Source organism: Microtus pennsylvanicus, chromosome 5 (assembly GCF_037038515.1).
Source record: "Microtus pennsylvanicus isolate mMicPen1 chromosome 5, mMicPen1.hap1, whole genome shotgun sequence".
NCBI classification, from domain to species: domain Eukaryota; kingdom Metazoa; phylum Chordata; class Mammalia; order Rodentia; family Cricetidae; genus Microtus; species Microtus pennsylvanicus.
In genome coordinates, this window is record NC_134583.1 from 72,775,821 (window position 1) to 72,794,636 (window position 18,816).

General features: G+C 43.9%; 1 protein-coding gene across 1 annotated transcript; it reads right to left on the reverse strand.

Annotated features, from left to right (window-relative positions):
• Positions 1-4,703: 4,703 nt before the first annotated feature.
• C5H10orf88 (chromosome 5 C10orf88 homolog) lies at positions 4,704-17,304 on the reverse strand. Its single transcript, XM_075972530.1, has 6 exons — positions 17,090-17,304; positions 16,291-16,494; positions 15,330-15,402; positions 12,548-12,754; positions 11,245-11,702; positions 4,704-5,320 (listed from the first exon to the last, which is right to left on the reverse strand). The coding sequence occupies exons 1-6, from the start codon at positions 17,251-17,253 to the stop codon at positions 5,086-5,088; spliced, it is 1,341 nt and encodes a 446-aa protein (XP_075828645.1). The 5' UTR covers positions 17,254-17,304; the 3' UTR covers positions 4,704-5,085.
• Between the last annotated feature and the right edge of the window lie 1,512 nt (positions 17,305-18,816).

Sequence of the window (18,816 nt, forward strand, 5' to 3'; positions counted from 1 at the left end):
CTCAGATACACAGCATCAGTGTAAACTACCCCAGACTGCCAACACTGCACACAGTCATCTCAGATACACAGCATCAGTGTAAACTACCCCAGACTGCCAACACCGCACACAGTCATCTCAGATACACAGCATCATTGTAAACTACCCCAGACTGCCAACACTGCACACAGTCATCTCAGATACACAGCATCAGTGTAAACTACCCCAGACTGCCAACACTGCACACAGTCATCTCAGATACACAGCATCAGTGTAAACTACCCCAGACTGCCAACACCGCACACAGTCATCTCAGATACACAGCCTCAGTGTAAACTACCCCAGACTGCCCCAACACCGCACACAGTCATCTCAGATACACAGCATCAGTGTAAACTACCCCAGACTGCCCCAACACCGCACACAGTCATCTCAGATACACAGCCTCAGTGTAAACTACCCCAACACCGCACACAGTCATCTCAGATACACAGCATCAGTGTAAACTACCCCAACACAGCACACAGTCATCTCAGATACACAGCCTCAGTGTAAACTACCCCAACACTGCACACAGTCATCTCAGATACACAGCCTCAGTGTAAACTACCCCAACACCGCACACAGTCATCTCAGATACACAGCATCAGTGTAAACTACCCCAGACTGCCCCAACACCGCACACAGTCATCTCAGATACACAGCCTCAGTGTAAACTACCCCAGACTGCCCCAACACCACACACAGTCATCTCAGATACACAGCATCAGTGTAAACTACCCCAACACTGCACACAGTCATCTCAGATACACAGCATCAGTGTAAACTACCCCAACACTGCACACAGTCATCTCAGATACACAGCCTCATGTAAACTACCCCAACACAGCACACAGTCATCTCAGATACACAGCCTCAGTGTAGACTACCCCAACACTGCACACAGTCATCTCAGATACACAGCATCAGTGTAAACTACCCCAGACTGCCCCAACACCACACACAGTCATCTCAGATACACAGCCTCAGTGTAAACTACCCCAAAACCACACACAGTCATCTCAGATACACAGCATCAGTGTAAACTACCCCAGACTGCCCCAACACAGCACACAGTCATCTCAGATACACAGCCTCAGTGTAAACTACCCCAGACTGCCCCAACACCGCACACAGTCATCTCAGATACACAGCCTCAGTGTAAACTACCCCAACACTGCACACAGTCATCTCAGATACACAGCATCAGTGTAAACTACCCCAGACTGCCAACACCGCACACAGTCATCTCAGATACACAGCATCAGTGTAAACTACCCCAGACTGCCCCAACACCGCACACAGTCATCTCAGATACACAGCCTCAGTGTAAACTACCCCAGACTGCCCCAACACCGCACACAGTCATCTCAGATACACAGCATCAGTGTAAACTACCCCAACACAGCACACAGTCATCTCAGATACACAGCATCAGTGTAAACTACCCCAGACTGCCCCAACACCGCACACAGTCATCTCAGATACACAGCCTCAGTGTAAACTACCCCAAAACCAGACACAGTCATCTCAGATACACAGCATCAGTGTAAACTACCCCAACACTGCACACAGTCATCTCAGATACACAGCATCAGTGTAAACTACCCCAGACTGCCCCAACACCACACACAGTCATCTCAGATACACAGCCTCAGTGTAAACTACCCCAAAACCACACACAGTCATCTCAGATACACAGCATCAGTGTAAACTACCCCAGACTGCCCCAACACAGCACACAGTCATCTCAGATACACAGCCTCAGTGTAAACTACCCCAGACTGCCCCAACACCGCACACAGTCATCTCAGATACACAGCCTCAGTGTAAACTACCCCAACACTGCACACAGTCATCTCAGATACACAGCATCAGTGTAAACTACCCCAGACTGCCCCAACACCGCACACAGTCATCTCAGATACACAGCATCAGTGTAAACTACCCCAACACTGCACACAGTCATCTCAGATACACAGCATCAGTGTAAACTACCCCAGACTGCCAACACTGCACACAGTCATCTCAGATACACAGCATCAGTGTAAACTACCCCAGACTGCCAACACCGCACACAGTCATCTCAGATACACAGCATCAGTGTAAACTACCCCAGACTGCCCCAACACCGCACACAGTCATCTCAGATACACAGCCTCAGTGTAAACTACCCCAGACTGCCCCAACACCGCACACAGTCATCTCAGATACACAGCATCAGTGTAAACTACCCCAACACAGCACACAGTCATCTCAGATACACAGCATCAGTGTAAACTACCCCAGACTGCCCCAACACCACACACAGTCATCTCAGATACACAGCATCAGTGTAAACTACCCCAACACAGCACACAGTCATCTCAGATACACAGCCTCAGTGTAAACTACCCCAACACTGCACACAGTCATCTCAGATACACAGCCTCAGTGTAAACTAGCCCAGACTGCCCCAACACCACACACAGTCATCTCAGATACACAGCATCAGTGTAAACTACCCCAACACTGCACACAGTCATCTCAGATACACAGCCTCAGTGTAAACTAGCCCAGACTGCCCCAACACCACACACAGTCATCTCAGATACACAGCATCAGTGTAAACTACCCCAACACCGCACACAGTCTTCTCAGATACACAGCCTCAGTGTAAACTACCCCAACACCGCACACAGTCATCTCAGATACACAGCCTCAGTGTAAACTACCCCAGACTGCCCCAACACCACACACAGTCATCTCAGATACACAGCATCAGTGTAAACTACCCCAACACTGCACACAGTCATCTCAGATACACAGCATCAGTGTAAACTACCCCAACACAGCACACAGTCATCTCAGATACACAGCCTCAGTGTAAACTACCCCAACACTGCACACAGTCATCTCAGATACACAGCATCAGTGTAAACTACCCCAGACTGCCCCAACACCACACACAGTCATCTCAGATACACAGCATCAGTGTAAACTACCCCAACACTGCACACAGTCATCTCAGATACACAGCATCAGTGTAAACTACCCCAACACCGCACACAGTCATCTCAGATACACAGCATCAGTGTAAACTACCCCAACACAGCACACAGTCATCTCAGATACACAGCCTCAGTGTAAACTACCCCAGACTGCCCCAACACCACACACAGTCATCTCAGATACACAGCATCAGTGTAAACTACCCCAACACTGCACACAGTCATCTCAGATACACAGCATCAGTGTAAACTACCCCAACACAGCACACAGTCATCTCAGATACACAGCCTCAGTGTAAACTACCCCAACACTGCACACAGTCATCTCAGATACACAGCATCAGTGTAAACTACCCCAGACTGCCCCAACACCACACACAGTCATCTCAGATACACAGCATCAGTGTAAACTACCCCAACACTGCACACAGTCATCTCAGATACACAGCATCAGTGTAAACTACCCCAGACTGCCCCAACACCACACACAGTCATCTCAGATACACAGCCTCAGTGTAAACTACCCCAAAACCACACACAGTCATCTCAGATACACAGCATCAGTGTAAACTACCCCAGACTGCCCCAACACAGCACACAGTCATCTCAGATACACAGCCTCAGTGTAAACTATCCCAGACTGCCCCAACACCGCACACAGTCATCTCAGATACACAGCCTCAGTGTAAACTACCCCAACACTGCACACAGTCATCTCAGATACACAGCATCAGTGTAAACTACCCCAGACTGCCCCAACACCGCACACAGTCATCTCAGATACACAGCATCATTGTAAACTACCCCAACACTGCACACAGTCATCTCAGATACACAGCATCAGTGTAAACTACCCCAGACTGCCAACACTGCACACAGTCATCTCAGATACACAGCATCAGTGTAAACTACCCCAGACTGCCAACACCGCACACAGTCATCTCAGATACACAGCATCAGTGTAAACTACCCCAGACTGCCCCAACACCGCACACAGTCATCTCAGATACACAGCCTCAGTGTAAACTACCCCAGACTGCCCCAACACCGCACACAGTCATCTCAGATACACAGCATCAGTGTAAACTACCCCAACACAGCACACAGTCATCTCAGATACACAGCATCAGTGTAAACTACCCCAGACTGCCCCAACACCGCACACAGTCATCTCAGATACACAGCCTCAGTGTAAACTACCCCAACACTGCACACAGTCATCTCAGATACACAGCATCAGTGTAAACTAGCCCAGACTGCCCCAACACCACACACAGTCATCTCAGATACACAGCATCAGTGTAAACTACCCCAACACCGCACACAGTCATCTCAGATACACAGCCTCAGTGTAAACTACCCCAACACCGCACACAGTCATCTCAGATACACAGCCTCAGTGTAAACTACCCCAACACCACACACAGTCATCTCAGATACACAGCCTCAGTGTAAACTACCCCAGACTGCCCCAACACTGCACACAGTCATCTCAGATACACAGCCTCAGTGTAAACTACCCCAGACTGCCCCAACACCGCACACAGTCATCTCAGATACACAGCATCAGTGTAAACTACCCCAACACCGCACACAGTCATCTCAGATACACAGCATCAGTGTAAACTGGTAATCCGAAGGAAAGAGCCCAGCAATCCAACTTTCTGAAAATTAGGAAAAAAAAAAATCATAGCATTACTTTTCATACTCCTGAGTCTATATTTCACAGGTATCTGTATAAATAAAAAAATCCACTTCAAACGTATGTCATATACAATACAAACCAATGAATTGCATTAGAAGTCTTTACATATCCTAAAAACTCGAGCAATACAAGTATACATTTCTGTAAGAGTGAAAAATATAGCGAGCAAAATAACTTACGACTGCATCAGGGTAGCTGATGGTGCAGACCCGGGTCTACAGTAACAAGTGCACTAAAAAGAGCACTGAGGTCACCATGTAAGACAACAGTCCTTCAAAGGACATTAAAGACTTGATTTTTATAACCTTTTTGGATTTGGGCTTTGTAATAAATATGTAATAAATATCTGCAATAATTGGGTATGTCGATAGCTTATCTCTCTCCATTGGAAAGTCTTTCTCTGGAGTCATAGTGTCTTAGAGGTATCCCTGGGGGTGGGGAGTTGGGGTTTCGCAGCAAGTCCACTAACAAAGCCATTTTTGCATCTATGTGCTCCTGGAGCTGACAGATCCTCTCATCAATGTGGTCCATAAGCTTCTTTTCCATGAGCTCCATGTTTTTAGAAAGAACCTTTTCCAAGTAGGAGCAAACAGGCTGCTCTTCCATCCTAAAAATAAAAATGTAAAGTCTATCAATTTTCTCTTTATGATGACAAAAGCAACAAACTGAGCTAGCCAATGGTGGTCTCTACAGCTACCCTCCCCATGGCACATTCCAGCTCTAAAACCCACAACAGTGGCTGCTGTGCCAAATGCACAGCACCCTCCTACTAACTGCTTTGTCTAGTTAGACACCTGAGAACGATATAAAGCAAAGATAATCAAAGACCAAGCCGAGGCTGTGGCTGTGCTGCTGGAGGTCTTTCTAGCATGTAAGAAGCCTTGGGTTAATCCCTAGCACTGCCTAAGATCAGGTGTGGTGCTAAGGGAGACAGCTCAGTCTACAAGAACTGCCCTGCAAGCATGAAGACCCTTGATTCTACAATACAAATTAAATATTACAATTAAAATTAAAATATTGAAAGCTGGGGCTGAGGGAATGGCTCAGTTTGGAAAGAGATTCAAGGGTGAAGACCTGAGTTCACACCCTCAGCATACTCCATAAGAAACCTGGTGCTATGGCCTGTGCCTATAATCCTCATGCTGGGGAGGCAGAGATGATGTCTGACTGGCCAGCTAACCTTGCCAAATCAGGGAGCTCCAGATACCATAAGAATTCTGCCTCAAAACCCAAGGTAGGACATGATTGAGAAAGACACCCCAAACTGACCACTCCCTTCCACCCATATTTTACACACATTTGCATGTACACCCTCATATATGAATACGTACTACATAAATTCACATACACATGGCAGCCATGGTAGTGTGAACTTAAAATCCCAGAACCAGGTACATAATAAAGACAAAAGGATCTTAGCGACTCACTAGCCAGTCTAGTTTGCAGTGAGAGACCCTATCTCAAAAGACAATGAGGATGGCTTCTGAGAACAACACCTGATGCTGCCCTCTGGCTTCCACATGCTGAACATGCTTCAAGCACACACCAACACAATGCGTGACACACACCTGTAATTTCAGCACTTGGGAAATGAACCATGAGAATCAAAGTTCATGGTCAAACTGTGGTCAATCAGAGACTTGCCTAGGTGTGGTGGTTTGAATGAGAATGACCCCTGCAGGTTCATATACTTGAATGTTTGGTCCATAGTTAGTGGAACTGTTTGGGAAGGATTAGAAGGTGTGACTTTGTTGGAGATGTGCCACTGGGGGTGTGGGTGTTGAGGTTTCAAAAGCCCACACCATTCTCAGTTAGCTTGCTCTCAATCAGATGTGAGCTCTCAGCTACTGCTTCACTGATATGCCTGCCTGCTGCCATGCTCCCCACCATGATGGCCATAGCCTCTAACCCTCTGGAACCATAAGCTTCCAAATTAAGTGTTTTCTTTTGTAAGTTGAACTTGGACATGGTGTTTGTCATGGCAATAAAAGTAACAAGACACTGGGCTACATGAGAATCTATCTGGAAAAAAAAAAACAACTATAAACCTTCAGGAAAGGGCTGTTATAGTCAGTGAACACCAGAACAGGGAACCTCACAGAGGGGCCTATAAACCTTGTGCTCTCTCCTCCGGGAACTCAATAAAGTCTAAAGTATGTTTATACTAATAGAATGATGTTATCTCACTCTTTCATCTTTATGCTCGTGTGAACACACAGCAGCACTTTCCAAATGTACATGAGAAGTAAAACCTGTGCTCTAATTATTCACAGAACTGGCAGCAGTAAATTTTCCTCCTAAAATGCCCTAATACAGCGGATTTAGTATATAAACAAGCATTTCAGACACTAACTTGCTTTGCCTTCAGTGTTCTGACTAGTTACAAGTTATAAGGTAACACATAGAAGATTGTAGTCATCAAAAGCTAATATAGCCTTTCACAAATTAAAATATAATTTTCACTAAAGTCTTAAAAGAATTTCCTTCTTATTCATACTTACATTAACATATGGTTTTATTATTTCCTAACTATGAAGTAGAATCAAAACCAGCACACTAATATTTATACACAATGTATGTAGAGCTCTGTGCCATTTTATCTGTGCACAGTGTTCATCCCAACACCACCAGTCAAGACGCAGAACCTGTGACTACAAAGATACTCAACCTGTCATCCCTTTCCCAACTCCTACTAGTATGTCTCTACCGTCTGCCGTGGCCGCATGGGTCTGTTGTTCCTCATCATAATTCACCCAAAAGCCATCCAGGTTGTTGTTTGTCTAACTGCTGATTACCACTCCACGCTATGGAAATACCAGTTCTTAAATTGCCTGTTACAAAATATCCCGGTGTTCCCATTTTAGAACTATTATAAATGAAGTTTCCCCTGGGCAGTAGTGGTGCACATCTTTAATCTCAGCACTCAGGAGGCAGAGAAAAGCTGATTTCTGTGAGTTGAAGGCCAGCCAGGGTTACAGAGTGAGTTCCAGGACAGCCAGGGCTGTTACACAGAGAAACCCTGTCTCAAAACAAAACAAAGCAGAACAAATAAAGTATCCAAGAACAATTGTATACTGATTTTTATATTGTCATAAAATTTCATTTCTCTGGGTTAAAAGCCGAGGAATATGTCTATCAGGTCATGTGATAATGTGCATGTAGTAATCCAATTGGCAAATGTTTGGGTGACTGTACCATTTTATGATCCCAGCAGTGAGCTGTGAGAGATCTAGTTCTCCATGTGCTTGAGAGCATTTTTAAGTTTTAAACACCGAATTATGTGATTTCTTTGTATGTTAGGAACAAGCCACTTGTTGAATTTGTGATTCAGAAATATTTTCTTCCAGTTTATATTTAAATCATCTTACAAGGGTCTTCCACAGGCATAAGTTTGACATCTTGCTGGAGCCTACACATCATTTTTTGTTTGTTGATCATGTTTTTATGACGTATCTAAGCATTTTTCCCTCAGAATCCAGGAGTTTCAGTTTACTCTTTGCTGTATGGCCTATTATTTTCATAGGTGTGAGGTTTATTTTTACCTGTTGATATCACAATGGCTTAGCACCACCTTTAAGACTGCTCTTCCTCAACTGAACTGCAATGCTGCCAAGCCACCTTTGTGCTTCTGTCCCATCCACCTGAGTGTCCCACTGCCTGCTAGTGCCTGATGCTACAGCTCTACCACATCCCGAAATATGAAATGATTTCTCTTGCCTTATTCTTTTTAAACATCAAGCACATGAATCAATTAGGGGAGTACTGTTGCTTTACTATGCTGAGTAAACCTATCGACATGGCATGTCTCTACATTATTTTAGACTTAAGCCTTCTCAAAATTTCTTCTATCAATAGTTTATAATTTTCAGTTCACAGATCCTATTATGTCAGCTATGTACAATTATAGATTTTTAAATATGTATTTACATATATTTTATGTACTTATTTAGCATCTAGTTGGGGTTCCAGGGTAACAGTAGCTTCAGAAAATAAGAAGTCTTTTTATTCCCTTGATTTTCTGGATTATGAAAAAAATGGTGTTCTCTACATGTTTGGCAGAATTCTCGGGTAGAACTACCTAGGCCAGTATATTTTTTCCCCATGAACATTCTGTGCTGGCTTTCCATCTCTGTGATGGTATCTGAGAATATTTTCAGATTTTCAGGTTGCTTGCTTCCTGGTTTCAGAGTTTTACAGCCTGCTTTCCCATTGCTGTGGGCCCAGGGTGGATAGAAACTATGGGAGATGAGTGTGTGCCAGAGCAAAGGGCTCACCTCATGGCAGCCAGAAAACAGACGAGAACTAGGGAGGGGCCTGGGATCAGACACTCTCCAAAGTCATGCCCCAGTGACCTACTTCCTCCAACAAAGCTCCATTCTTATTATCTTCAAACACTAACAAAGTACAACTCCATCAGTGCTCTCATGATCCAATCATGACTCAATGACGGAATCCATAAAGCAGAAATCAAGCCTTCAATATGGGGGAGGTGGATGGGATAATGACACATCCACATCCAAACTTTAACACCCTCCTCCCATTACAAATTCTGTAGTGTTAGCAGTTATAGGGTCATTTCATTATCTATTTTGTGGTGTGTTCTGTAGGTTATGGCTTTTAAAAAGTTATTAAAATTGTGAGCATGAAGTTACTTCCACATGCCCTGACTACCAAGGCTCTTAGTGAAATCCACTATACCTCACACTGGCAGCTTGTATCCTCTCCCTTATTCTCTAGTCTTGTTAGAAGTTCATCAACTTTCACGATGTTCAAAGAATCACCTTTTTATTTCGCTGTTTTCTCCATTGTTTCCCTGTGCTTTCGAACATCCTCTTTTGGCTTTCTGAACGCTAGCACTGGAGGTTTGTGCTACCACTGGACTTTGAATTCAGTCTTTAATGGCTTAAAACTATTCAAACCATCTATTTCATTGCTTAAATTTTTAAATTTTTTAATTATGTGTATGAGTGTTTTGCTTGTATGTATATCTATGTGCCATGTGTGTGCCTAGTGGCCGCAGAGGTCAGGAGAGGGCACGGGAACTACGGGGGCTAGAGTTACAGGTGGTTGTAAGCCATGCGGGTGCTGAGAATCAAACCAACAAATGTTCTTAACTGCTGAGCCATCTCTCCAGCCCTTAGGTCAGTTTTGGGGTAGTACCTTTGTGCCACTGTCCTCACAGCCATCTTTACTAAGGCAACAGATGATGCTACAAACCCTTGCCTTCACTTTTTAGATACAGCCCACAAACTTATCTCTGCATTTTTACTTGGCTTTATATATTTTAAAAATATTTGTTGAGACTTCTTTTGTGTGTGATGTGTATGTTGTACACATGTTCATGTGGATGCATATGTGTATGTATACATGAGCTTATAGGGCAGGAGGCTGTCACTCTATTTGCTGAGACAGTCTCTCAGGGAACCTAAAGCTCACTGATTTAGTGAGACTAGCTAGCCAGCAATCCTCAGGGGTCCTCCTGTCTGGGTCTCCCCAGCACAGGATAACAGGATTACAGGTGGACACCACACACTCAGGCTTCTGTGTTTAAAACACGAGGCTTGAAACTCAGGCCCTCATGCTTGCACAGCACGCACTTCACCAACTGAGCCAATTCTCCAAACCCCAGACTTCTTCAATCAGATAAACTGCGTTGTTTAATCATCAAGTCTTTGGACATTTTCCTATTGTCTTTCCATTACTGTTAAATGATTTATCTTTCTGAATGGGATGAGAAAATGCTCTCTCTGATTTCAGTCCTCTTAAATTTGACAAGGCTTTTTTATGACCTGATACAATCTATTTCTGTGACTCTTTCACAAACATGAATAAAACTATTCTGCTATTGTCAGTAGAACTTATACTAAGTGCTGATGTAATCATGTTGGTGGTTGGGGATTATTTTCTTCCAAACTAATCTAAGCACCATTTTCAGATGTAAACTTTAAATTAAGATTAAATAGTAGAGGAAAATGGTTCATCTGAACTATGACCAGAGTTCTGTATTTCAGACTAGAACACTATTTTGACCAACAGTATCTATGAAGAGGATTAGGAACATACTACTTGGCATCCTAAGCAAACAGATGCTGCACAGAGAACGGGCTGAGGCCAGAGGAGAAGAGCTTCTACACTACAAATAGTTCCCATCCTACTATGGCTTTGACTATAAATGTAGCCTGGAACAAATGCAAGCTACAAAGGTAATTTGTTACAATGGCATGCATAGCACACCTCACCAAAACTTGTAAATTCTCACAGTTCCTCCAGATTCATGCCCACAGCCTTCTAACGCACCCCTTGGTTGATGGCTATAATCTCCCACAAACGCCTGAGACTGTGCAACACCAGTTCTAGGCTCTCCCTTTGGTGCAGTCCGTCCTACTCTACTCCTAGTGAGTGCGTCAAGGATGAACTGGAAAAGCTGGAAACGCCTTGCCAGGTAGCGCACCCGAGGCAAATCTGTTTCCCTCCATCTGACTCTCCCGCTTACCAAGTCTCAACAGTATTTGCTTTAAATAAAATACTTACGAAACCCCAGCAGTGCTCTCTCGGGGCTTGCAGCTGTTCTCCTGCCACTTGGCATTATGTCCCACGCGGAGATGGTTGACCTGACTGCATAAATTCTGGAGAAAAGGCAGCAACTCAGAGCTGGCCACATTTGAGTTGCCACTTGCCTTCTTTGGTAAGAAAGAAGACACTGCAGTTTTAAGATCACTTTCAAGAAGGGAATGGTTTTGTGGTGGCACAAGGTGGCACTCATCATGGTTTGTGGTATTTCCTTTTCCAGGTGGCTGTGTGCTTTTATCAATAAGAGCCTTTAAATTTTCCGTGATGGCTGAAGGTGTCAATCCAGTTCTAAAAGGAAAAGGTGTGGAGGACGCTTTATCTAAGACTCCTGAAGAAGGCGAGGACTGCAGTGCAATCAGATGCTTGTGGCCTGTGGTCCCCAGCATTGACTGAAGCTGATCTCCAATGGGAAGACAATTCTGAGCAAGGAAAATAAGCAAATTAAAGAATGAACGCTGAACTTTGGAGTGAGAGCTAGAAGTCAGGCACTCTGTACTCTCTCACTGATATCAATGCTGCCCCATGAAGAACGCTGTTACTGTTCAATGTTAGAGAGAAAACCAAGGTGAAAGGTTCCTGCCCACAGAAGCCAGACAGTAAGTGGCAGTGCTGGGACATAAACCTAAACTTCTGTCAATCATTTCACTGTAACTTTTCATAAGGAACATATTAAAATATACACTATTATGATAGCAAAATATAATTACAAGCTATAACGTTTTCACTACTAAAGGCTTCCTTATGGCAGTAACATATAAGACTAGCCACAATAGTTGATCATTTTCTTTTAGATTTGTTTATTTTTATGTATATGTGTCTATGCTTGAGTGTATATCTTTTATCTAATAATTTCCTTTGAGTGAAACTCATGGAATAAAAAAATATTATTAATATAATATAAACCGAAAAAATGTAAGAACTTAAATTAACCTACTTCTATTAATCTATGTGCTGCCCCAAGGCTCACGACATTTACCTCTCCAGCCGGTTTTGCTTACTCTCCCTCTGACTGATTACCTTCTCTCTGACTCCACCCTCCTTCTTCCCAGCTTCCTCTGTGTCTGGCTGCCCCACCTATACTTCCTGTCTAGCTACCAGCTAGTCGGCTTTTTATTAAACCAATCCGAGTGAGAAATCTTCACAACGTACAAAAGGAGTATTCCACAACATCAAACTCAGGTCATTAGGTTTATAAAGTGAGCCTTTGACCCACTGAACCAACAAACCAGCATTTTAAAAATTAATAAAATCAATTTCCACTTGCCTGTTGCTGAAACCTAATCATATTCATCAGCTGCTGAGCTCCAGGAGATAACTTTGATCCCATTGACTCCATTATGGTTTGGATATTGTCGAGGTCTATCCGTGATCCTAGAGCAGAAGAGCTTGGTGAAGGATTTGCTGACCTTGGTCTCACGTGCACCACAACTTTACTGATGAGCACACACTGCTTTTCACCGAAGGACAGCAACTATCATGAAACAAAAACATTCCAGGAAATAACAGTAGTATTAAAAACAGCCATCACTTAAGGTAACTTCTTAGTATTACCAAAACAAGAAAGGGCATTCAAGAGTCTAAAAATTAACTCCAAGTGCATTTAAAGTGTCTTTATAGTCGTCAAAGTTAGAAAATAAATTCAAATGCATCATGAGGCAAACACCAACTATTTAAATAAAGAAATCCTTCCCTAGCCATAAGATCCACAGAAAATATGAAAGCTTTCTTTACTTAGTTTAAGGAATTAAAACTAAGCCACACCTGGCTGGCAGATAGTGCACTGATACAGCACTTGACTGACGTGCTCAAGGCCCCGAGTCTGAGTCCTCTGTATCACCAAGAGAAAGAAACCTAAAATCCCTTGATCCTAGCATTCCCCAGTTGGCTTTAATATTATTTAATACAAAATAAAACTGTCCAGATGGCCATATAGCATTTGCCTAATTCCTAAACATAATTCAGTCTTCTGTAGTTCAGAAATGAAGGGCTGTAATGCCAGAGCTAATTAAGTAATAGCTAGTAGTTGTATGTAAAGTGGAGCTCAGGGTGAGTTTCTAATGGGGTGAAGGATACTCAGGGGTGTAAGTCAAGTTTGGAACCCAGCTCCCCTGGCTTTTATCACCATAGATTTTCCATTTTTGTTATGGTAACCAGGGTCTCACACATGCATGCTAGGTCAGTGCTGGTCATTAAGTCATACTCCCATCACTCTGACAGTTTAGGCTGTGCATGTTTCTGAACCAAAATACATTTGATAAGTGGTATAAAGGAAAGGGCTTTAAATCAGACACACCTGAGTTTAAATTCTGAGTTCTGCTATTTCACAACCTGTGCAATCCTGGGCAAATGGTAAGATGACTTTGCATAGAGGCTTGTGTGTCAATATAGCCACTATATCACTGAGTAAGTGCTCAGAATTCTGAATTAGGAACATTTACACAGCTTTCAAACATGCCAGAGGGATTCCCTAATTGAAAGTTCTCTTCATACTAACACATGCTTCCATGGAACAGTTACAAAATACATTCACTTTGAGAGACACATAGACTCTTTTTTTTTTTTTGACACATAGACTCTTGTCACAAAGACACAGATCAATAAAACCCCAGACTCTATAAACTCTAAGTCAAATGCGTGACAGTCCTCAACAGTTAAGGAAATGCTCGTTAGTACCTCCCTTCTTTTATCTAAGTATTTTTATTTTTTAGTTTCTTCAGACAGAATCTCAGTGGGCAGCACTGGATGGTCTGGAACTCACTACACAGACCAGGCTGACCTCGAACTTGTGATGTTCTTGAGTGTTAGTATTATAGGTGTGTGACAGCATACTGGTCCCTACTGTCTCCTTTAAGTTGTATAATCCCAAGAGGCTTTTTCATCAGTGATTACAGTATATCTTTGTTTGTTTTTTTAGACAGGGTCTCTCTCTCTCTCTCTCTGTGTGTGTGTGTGTGTGTATCATACTAAATAATATATAATCAGTAAATATGATGATCCTGTTCCACTAAATTATAAGCAACATGGAGACTGGCACTCCATTTTGTTTTGTTTTTCAAGGGAGTTTCTTTGTGTAGCCTGGCTGTCCTGGAACTAGCTCTGTAGACCAGGTTGGCCCCAAACTCAAAGAGATCCACCTGCCTCTGCTGAAATTAAAGGTGATTAAAGGCGTGCACACCATCGTCCTGCAGCACTTCAATTTTCCACTGATACTCCTAAATGCCTAGTGCAGTATCTGTTATCAACAGTTAATACATATTCACTAGATAAATTAAATCACTCCATTTAAATGCCTTTATAAGCTATTCGTTTACTCTGTTTAGACTGACTGGAATAAACAGCTCTGTGAACTGTACTCTTCAACAGAGGTCATTTGTTGTTTTCTTGTCTGAAAACTGAGGCTTACCGTCTTCTGGGATAATAAGCACATAATTTTGGAGATAAAACAGTTCCAAAAATTTGGTTTCTAGGGACCATTAATTTTTCTCATGAAGTAGGTCCAGAGAGTTAAAAAAGCTGACATCGGCCAAATCAATCATTGCCAACAGAGTTGAATTCGTTTTTATAACATGACTCGAGTATTCCAACTCAGTACCTATTCCTGAACTGACAGCATCATTAATGTTTATCTCAAGAATATTTTTCTGGCTGAAGACAACAGACCAAATTCCTTGAAATTTCTGGCTCTTCTTTGAGCTTTTCCTTCATTCTTTACATACACGGTCAGTTCTGCTTCAGCCTTTTGTGGAACTATGTAGTCTTTTAAAAAGATTTTTAAAATGTTCTTAGCGGGGTTTCACAAGGTTTCAAATATAGTACTACTATATTAATAAAACATATTCTATAACTAATAAGCTACCCCACTTTAAAGATAATTTTAATGTATATATTCAGAAAATAATATCCCTTTACAAGCTAACGAAGCATTTCTGAACTAAACCTAGGGACCAGGTCAGACTAACTGTACTGCCAAACCAAGAGAAAATAAGTATGTATAGAACTAAAACAATCCAATTAACTTTAAATCTTAAAATTTAGTGATGACTTACCTTTATTTTACAAGCATGGGTGGGAGGTTCCAATTTTAGGTATTTTTTGTACAAAAGAATCTTTTCGCGTTCACTAAAATAAAAGAATTCATTTTTAACAGCCAATGATTGTAAGCATTCATACATACTTAAGAACAAAGGTGTCCTGGGATTCCCTTTTCCCAGGCAGGCAGAGGGGGTCTGAGGTTCCTGACTGGGCAGCAACACGTGGAGGAGCTGTGCCTCCCACGTGCCTGCTCGTGAGAGAACCAAACAAAGGAGCCCATGGTGTTTTTAAGACTTCCGTAAACACGACTATTGTTTCCAACATAAATAGGAGACGCAGAGTTTGGGTTACATTGAGGATAGATTTGGGCAGAACCTTGTAAAGAGTCAAGGGGAAAAAAACTCAGAAATGGTCCATCCTGTAAGAGGTTAATGAGCATGCTGATACAGCAGTCTTCAGTTGATTGATACACCATTTAGAAGGAGCTTTCTAGAAGGGAATATACTCAGTGTTTCAGAATGCCTAACTGTTGTAAAACAGACCCCACTGAATTAAATAAGAGACACAAGAATACTTTCTTTTGTTTGTCTTTTTTTTTTTTCAAGAGAGGACTTCTCTGTGTAGCACTGGCTGTCCTAGAACTCGCTTTGTGGACCAGGCTGGCCTCGAACTCACAGAGATCTGCCTTAAAGGCATGCGCCACCACAGCTGGCTGAATACTTACCAGGGCTTTAGTCTAATAAAACTCTACCCTACCAATTCACTTCCAGTTAATTTGTCCTAAATTTGCATATTTATAAGCCCACTCATCTGCCCCTGTCTTTTTAATTTTGAAGGCTTAGTGATCTATTGCTATGTTTTTAACTTCTCTCCCCTAACTCCTGGTGTCAGTGCTAGAAGATATACAAATGCTGAAAGAGCCAAGAATAAAGACACTGACTCAGATAAACGCTTTCACCTGGACAAATCACAAACCTGTCATCCAGGACAGTGCAGACATTCTTGCCCCGACTGGTTCCACAATACTCCTCTCCTACATATACTTCCATGTTTCTTGCTGAACTCAGAATGCCAACCGAAAGAATTTCTTCACCTCCATTAGGCCCATACTTCAGGTAAAGGAAGCAGGGGTTTTCATCTCGGGGGCTCAGGCTGCTCTTCAGACTCACCAGATCCGGCCTGAGAAGGAAAGCGATAAAACATCACACAGAGATCTTTTCTGAGTAGACCCATAACCCACCTCTTCGAACTCACTTCCTCTTGCCCTGAGGGCCAAGAACCTTCCCCAGCACCCACAGGGGCTTCATGAGGATCGATGGCTTGAGGCGTCAGGGCATTCCCTTCCACCTTCCCTAGACCGTGGCCATTCTACTCAAATCTCTAATTCATTAGCAGTCAATTAAAAGCGCTCACAGTGTGTAACGAAAGAACAACGATGTGTCTTTCTCTAGGCTGCCGTGCGTGGTTCTTTATGGTTGGACTTGTCCTGCTCCTGTGCCCCTGAATAGAAGGTTGGCTGGTTTCGGGGTGGGGGCGAGGAGGATTCTAACAGGAGCCTGTGGCGGAGTCCACGCTGACTCCGGGATCCTGAATCGGGATCCTTAATCGGCATTTCCAGGCCTCGGCCCATCAAGCAGCCCCTGCCCGCAGCCTCGCCCACCTCCCGGCCCCGCTCCCTCAGCCCACCCCGGTCGGTCCTGCGGCCTCGCTCGGCTCCCGTCCTCCTCCCCACTCCACGGCAGCGTGGCTGTCACCCGGCCCCAGCCCGCCGCACCCCGGAGCTGACGGCTCCAGCAGCTGCTCGAAGTTCAAGTCCTGGGCACTTGGCCCAATCCGGGTAAGAAGGAGGCTTTGGGTCAGCGCCCCGCACGCCGCATCCCAGGACGAGGTCAGCGTCGGGCCGCGGTCCAGTCCCGGACCTTCGGTCGCGGTCTCCATTCTGTCTCCTCCAGCCCAGGCAACGTCGGAACCTCTCTCGCGGAGCTTGCGTTTCCTTCAGTGCCGAGCGGAGGTGAAGGTTCAGTACAACTTCCGGTTCTTTCCCGCGGCCCCCGCCCCTCCCGCTCGGCTTCTTCAAGCTCCGGGAAACCAGCTCCATAAATGCGCATGCGCATATCGTCTGACTTCCAGAAGTTTGTTCGAAATCTTCGCGGGAGGCGACTGTGGACTTTGCTGGTGTCTTCCTCGCTCCCATCGCAAGTGCCGTGCGCACGCGAAAACCAAGATGTTTATTCTGACTTTAGCTATGGTGACCGAACCAGCGGACCAGCGATGGTTTGGGGCTGCGGTAGTCCCAGAGCAGATAGGTGCAGACCCGTTAGTTCAAGACACTCTAAAACCAGCTCTCAATCTGAGGACCTCGGGAGAGGACGCCGGGCCCTTCCCTACGCCAGCCTGTGGAGTATATGCTACCCGGTCCGCATTTGGGGCAATGAGACCAAGGTTGATGGTGTTATTCCACTCCGCACGTCACCCCAATGGGCTGTGGAGGAAAGTGTGGAGCTCGGTGTTTAACACCGCAGAATACTATTGGGTGACAGAAGGCATTAAACAGCCGAACCGATGGTGGCACAAAGATCAGGCTCCTGGGCCTCAGGAATGAGCTGGAACATGGCGTGCACGTCCTATGTGGCAGAATTCTTAAGGTTAGGAAACGTCCAGGGGACACAAAGCCTAGACTGTACTTTAATGTTCTGCACTCTTGGCCTTGACAAGAAATGGCAATGGGCCTCGGTCTCTGCGGAAATAGATTCTACACTCAAGCTTTCTGTGGGAACAAGTGGGACTTGAAACTTTATAGAACCCGCAGGAAAGCAAGCTAGGTATTATCTGCCTCCGGTGGCTTTCTGAAGTGTCTTGTGTAGATAATTTTAACATCGTTGGGGTTGTAGACGAATTTTCTTGCCCACCCGAAAGATGTTAAAATGTCTACAAAGAAATGTGGAATACCCGAATTTCGAAGTTGTGTTTGAGGCCATACAGTCTCTGGAGAATAGTTTTATTCACCCATAACCTAGTTTTGCCTCAGAACTTAGAGTTCATCACTCAGAAAAAAAGGCTTTCCTTTAATATCCACTTTAGTCTGCATGTGTAACCCTGTCCAAAAATGTATGTGTCTTCTGGCAAGAAAAAGATGGTTGAGTGTAATTTTCTATAGGCAGTCACCAGGGTGTATGTAAAGTGCGTTCATCAAGTTTGAAAGAAAAATCAAAGACCCGGGAGGCAGAGGCAGGTGGACCTCTGTGAGTTCGAGGCCAGCCTGATCTACAAGAACTAGTTCCAGGACAGGCTCCAAAGCCACAGAGAAACCCTGTCTTGAAAAACAAAAACAAACAAACAAAAAAAGATAGAAGAAGGAGGAGGAAGAAGAAGAAGATCAAAGACCAATAGAAACAAAATCCAGAAATTGCAACCTTTAATGTTCAAAGACCCAGTATATGAAGATTTTGTAAAACTCGCGCATTCTAAATTGTCATCATTTCTCTTCTGTATGTCACAGGA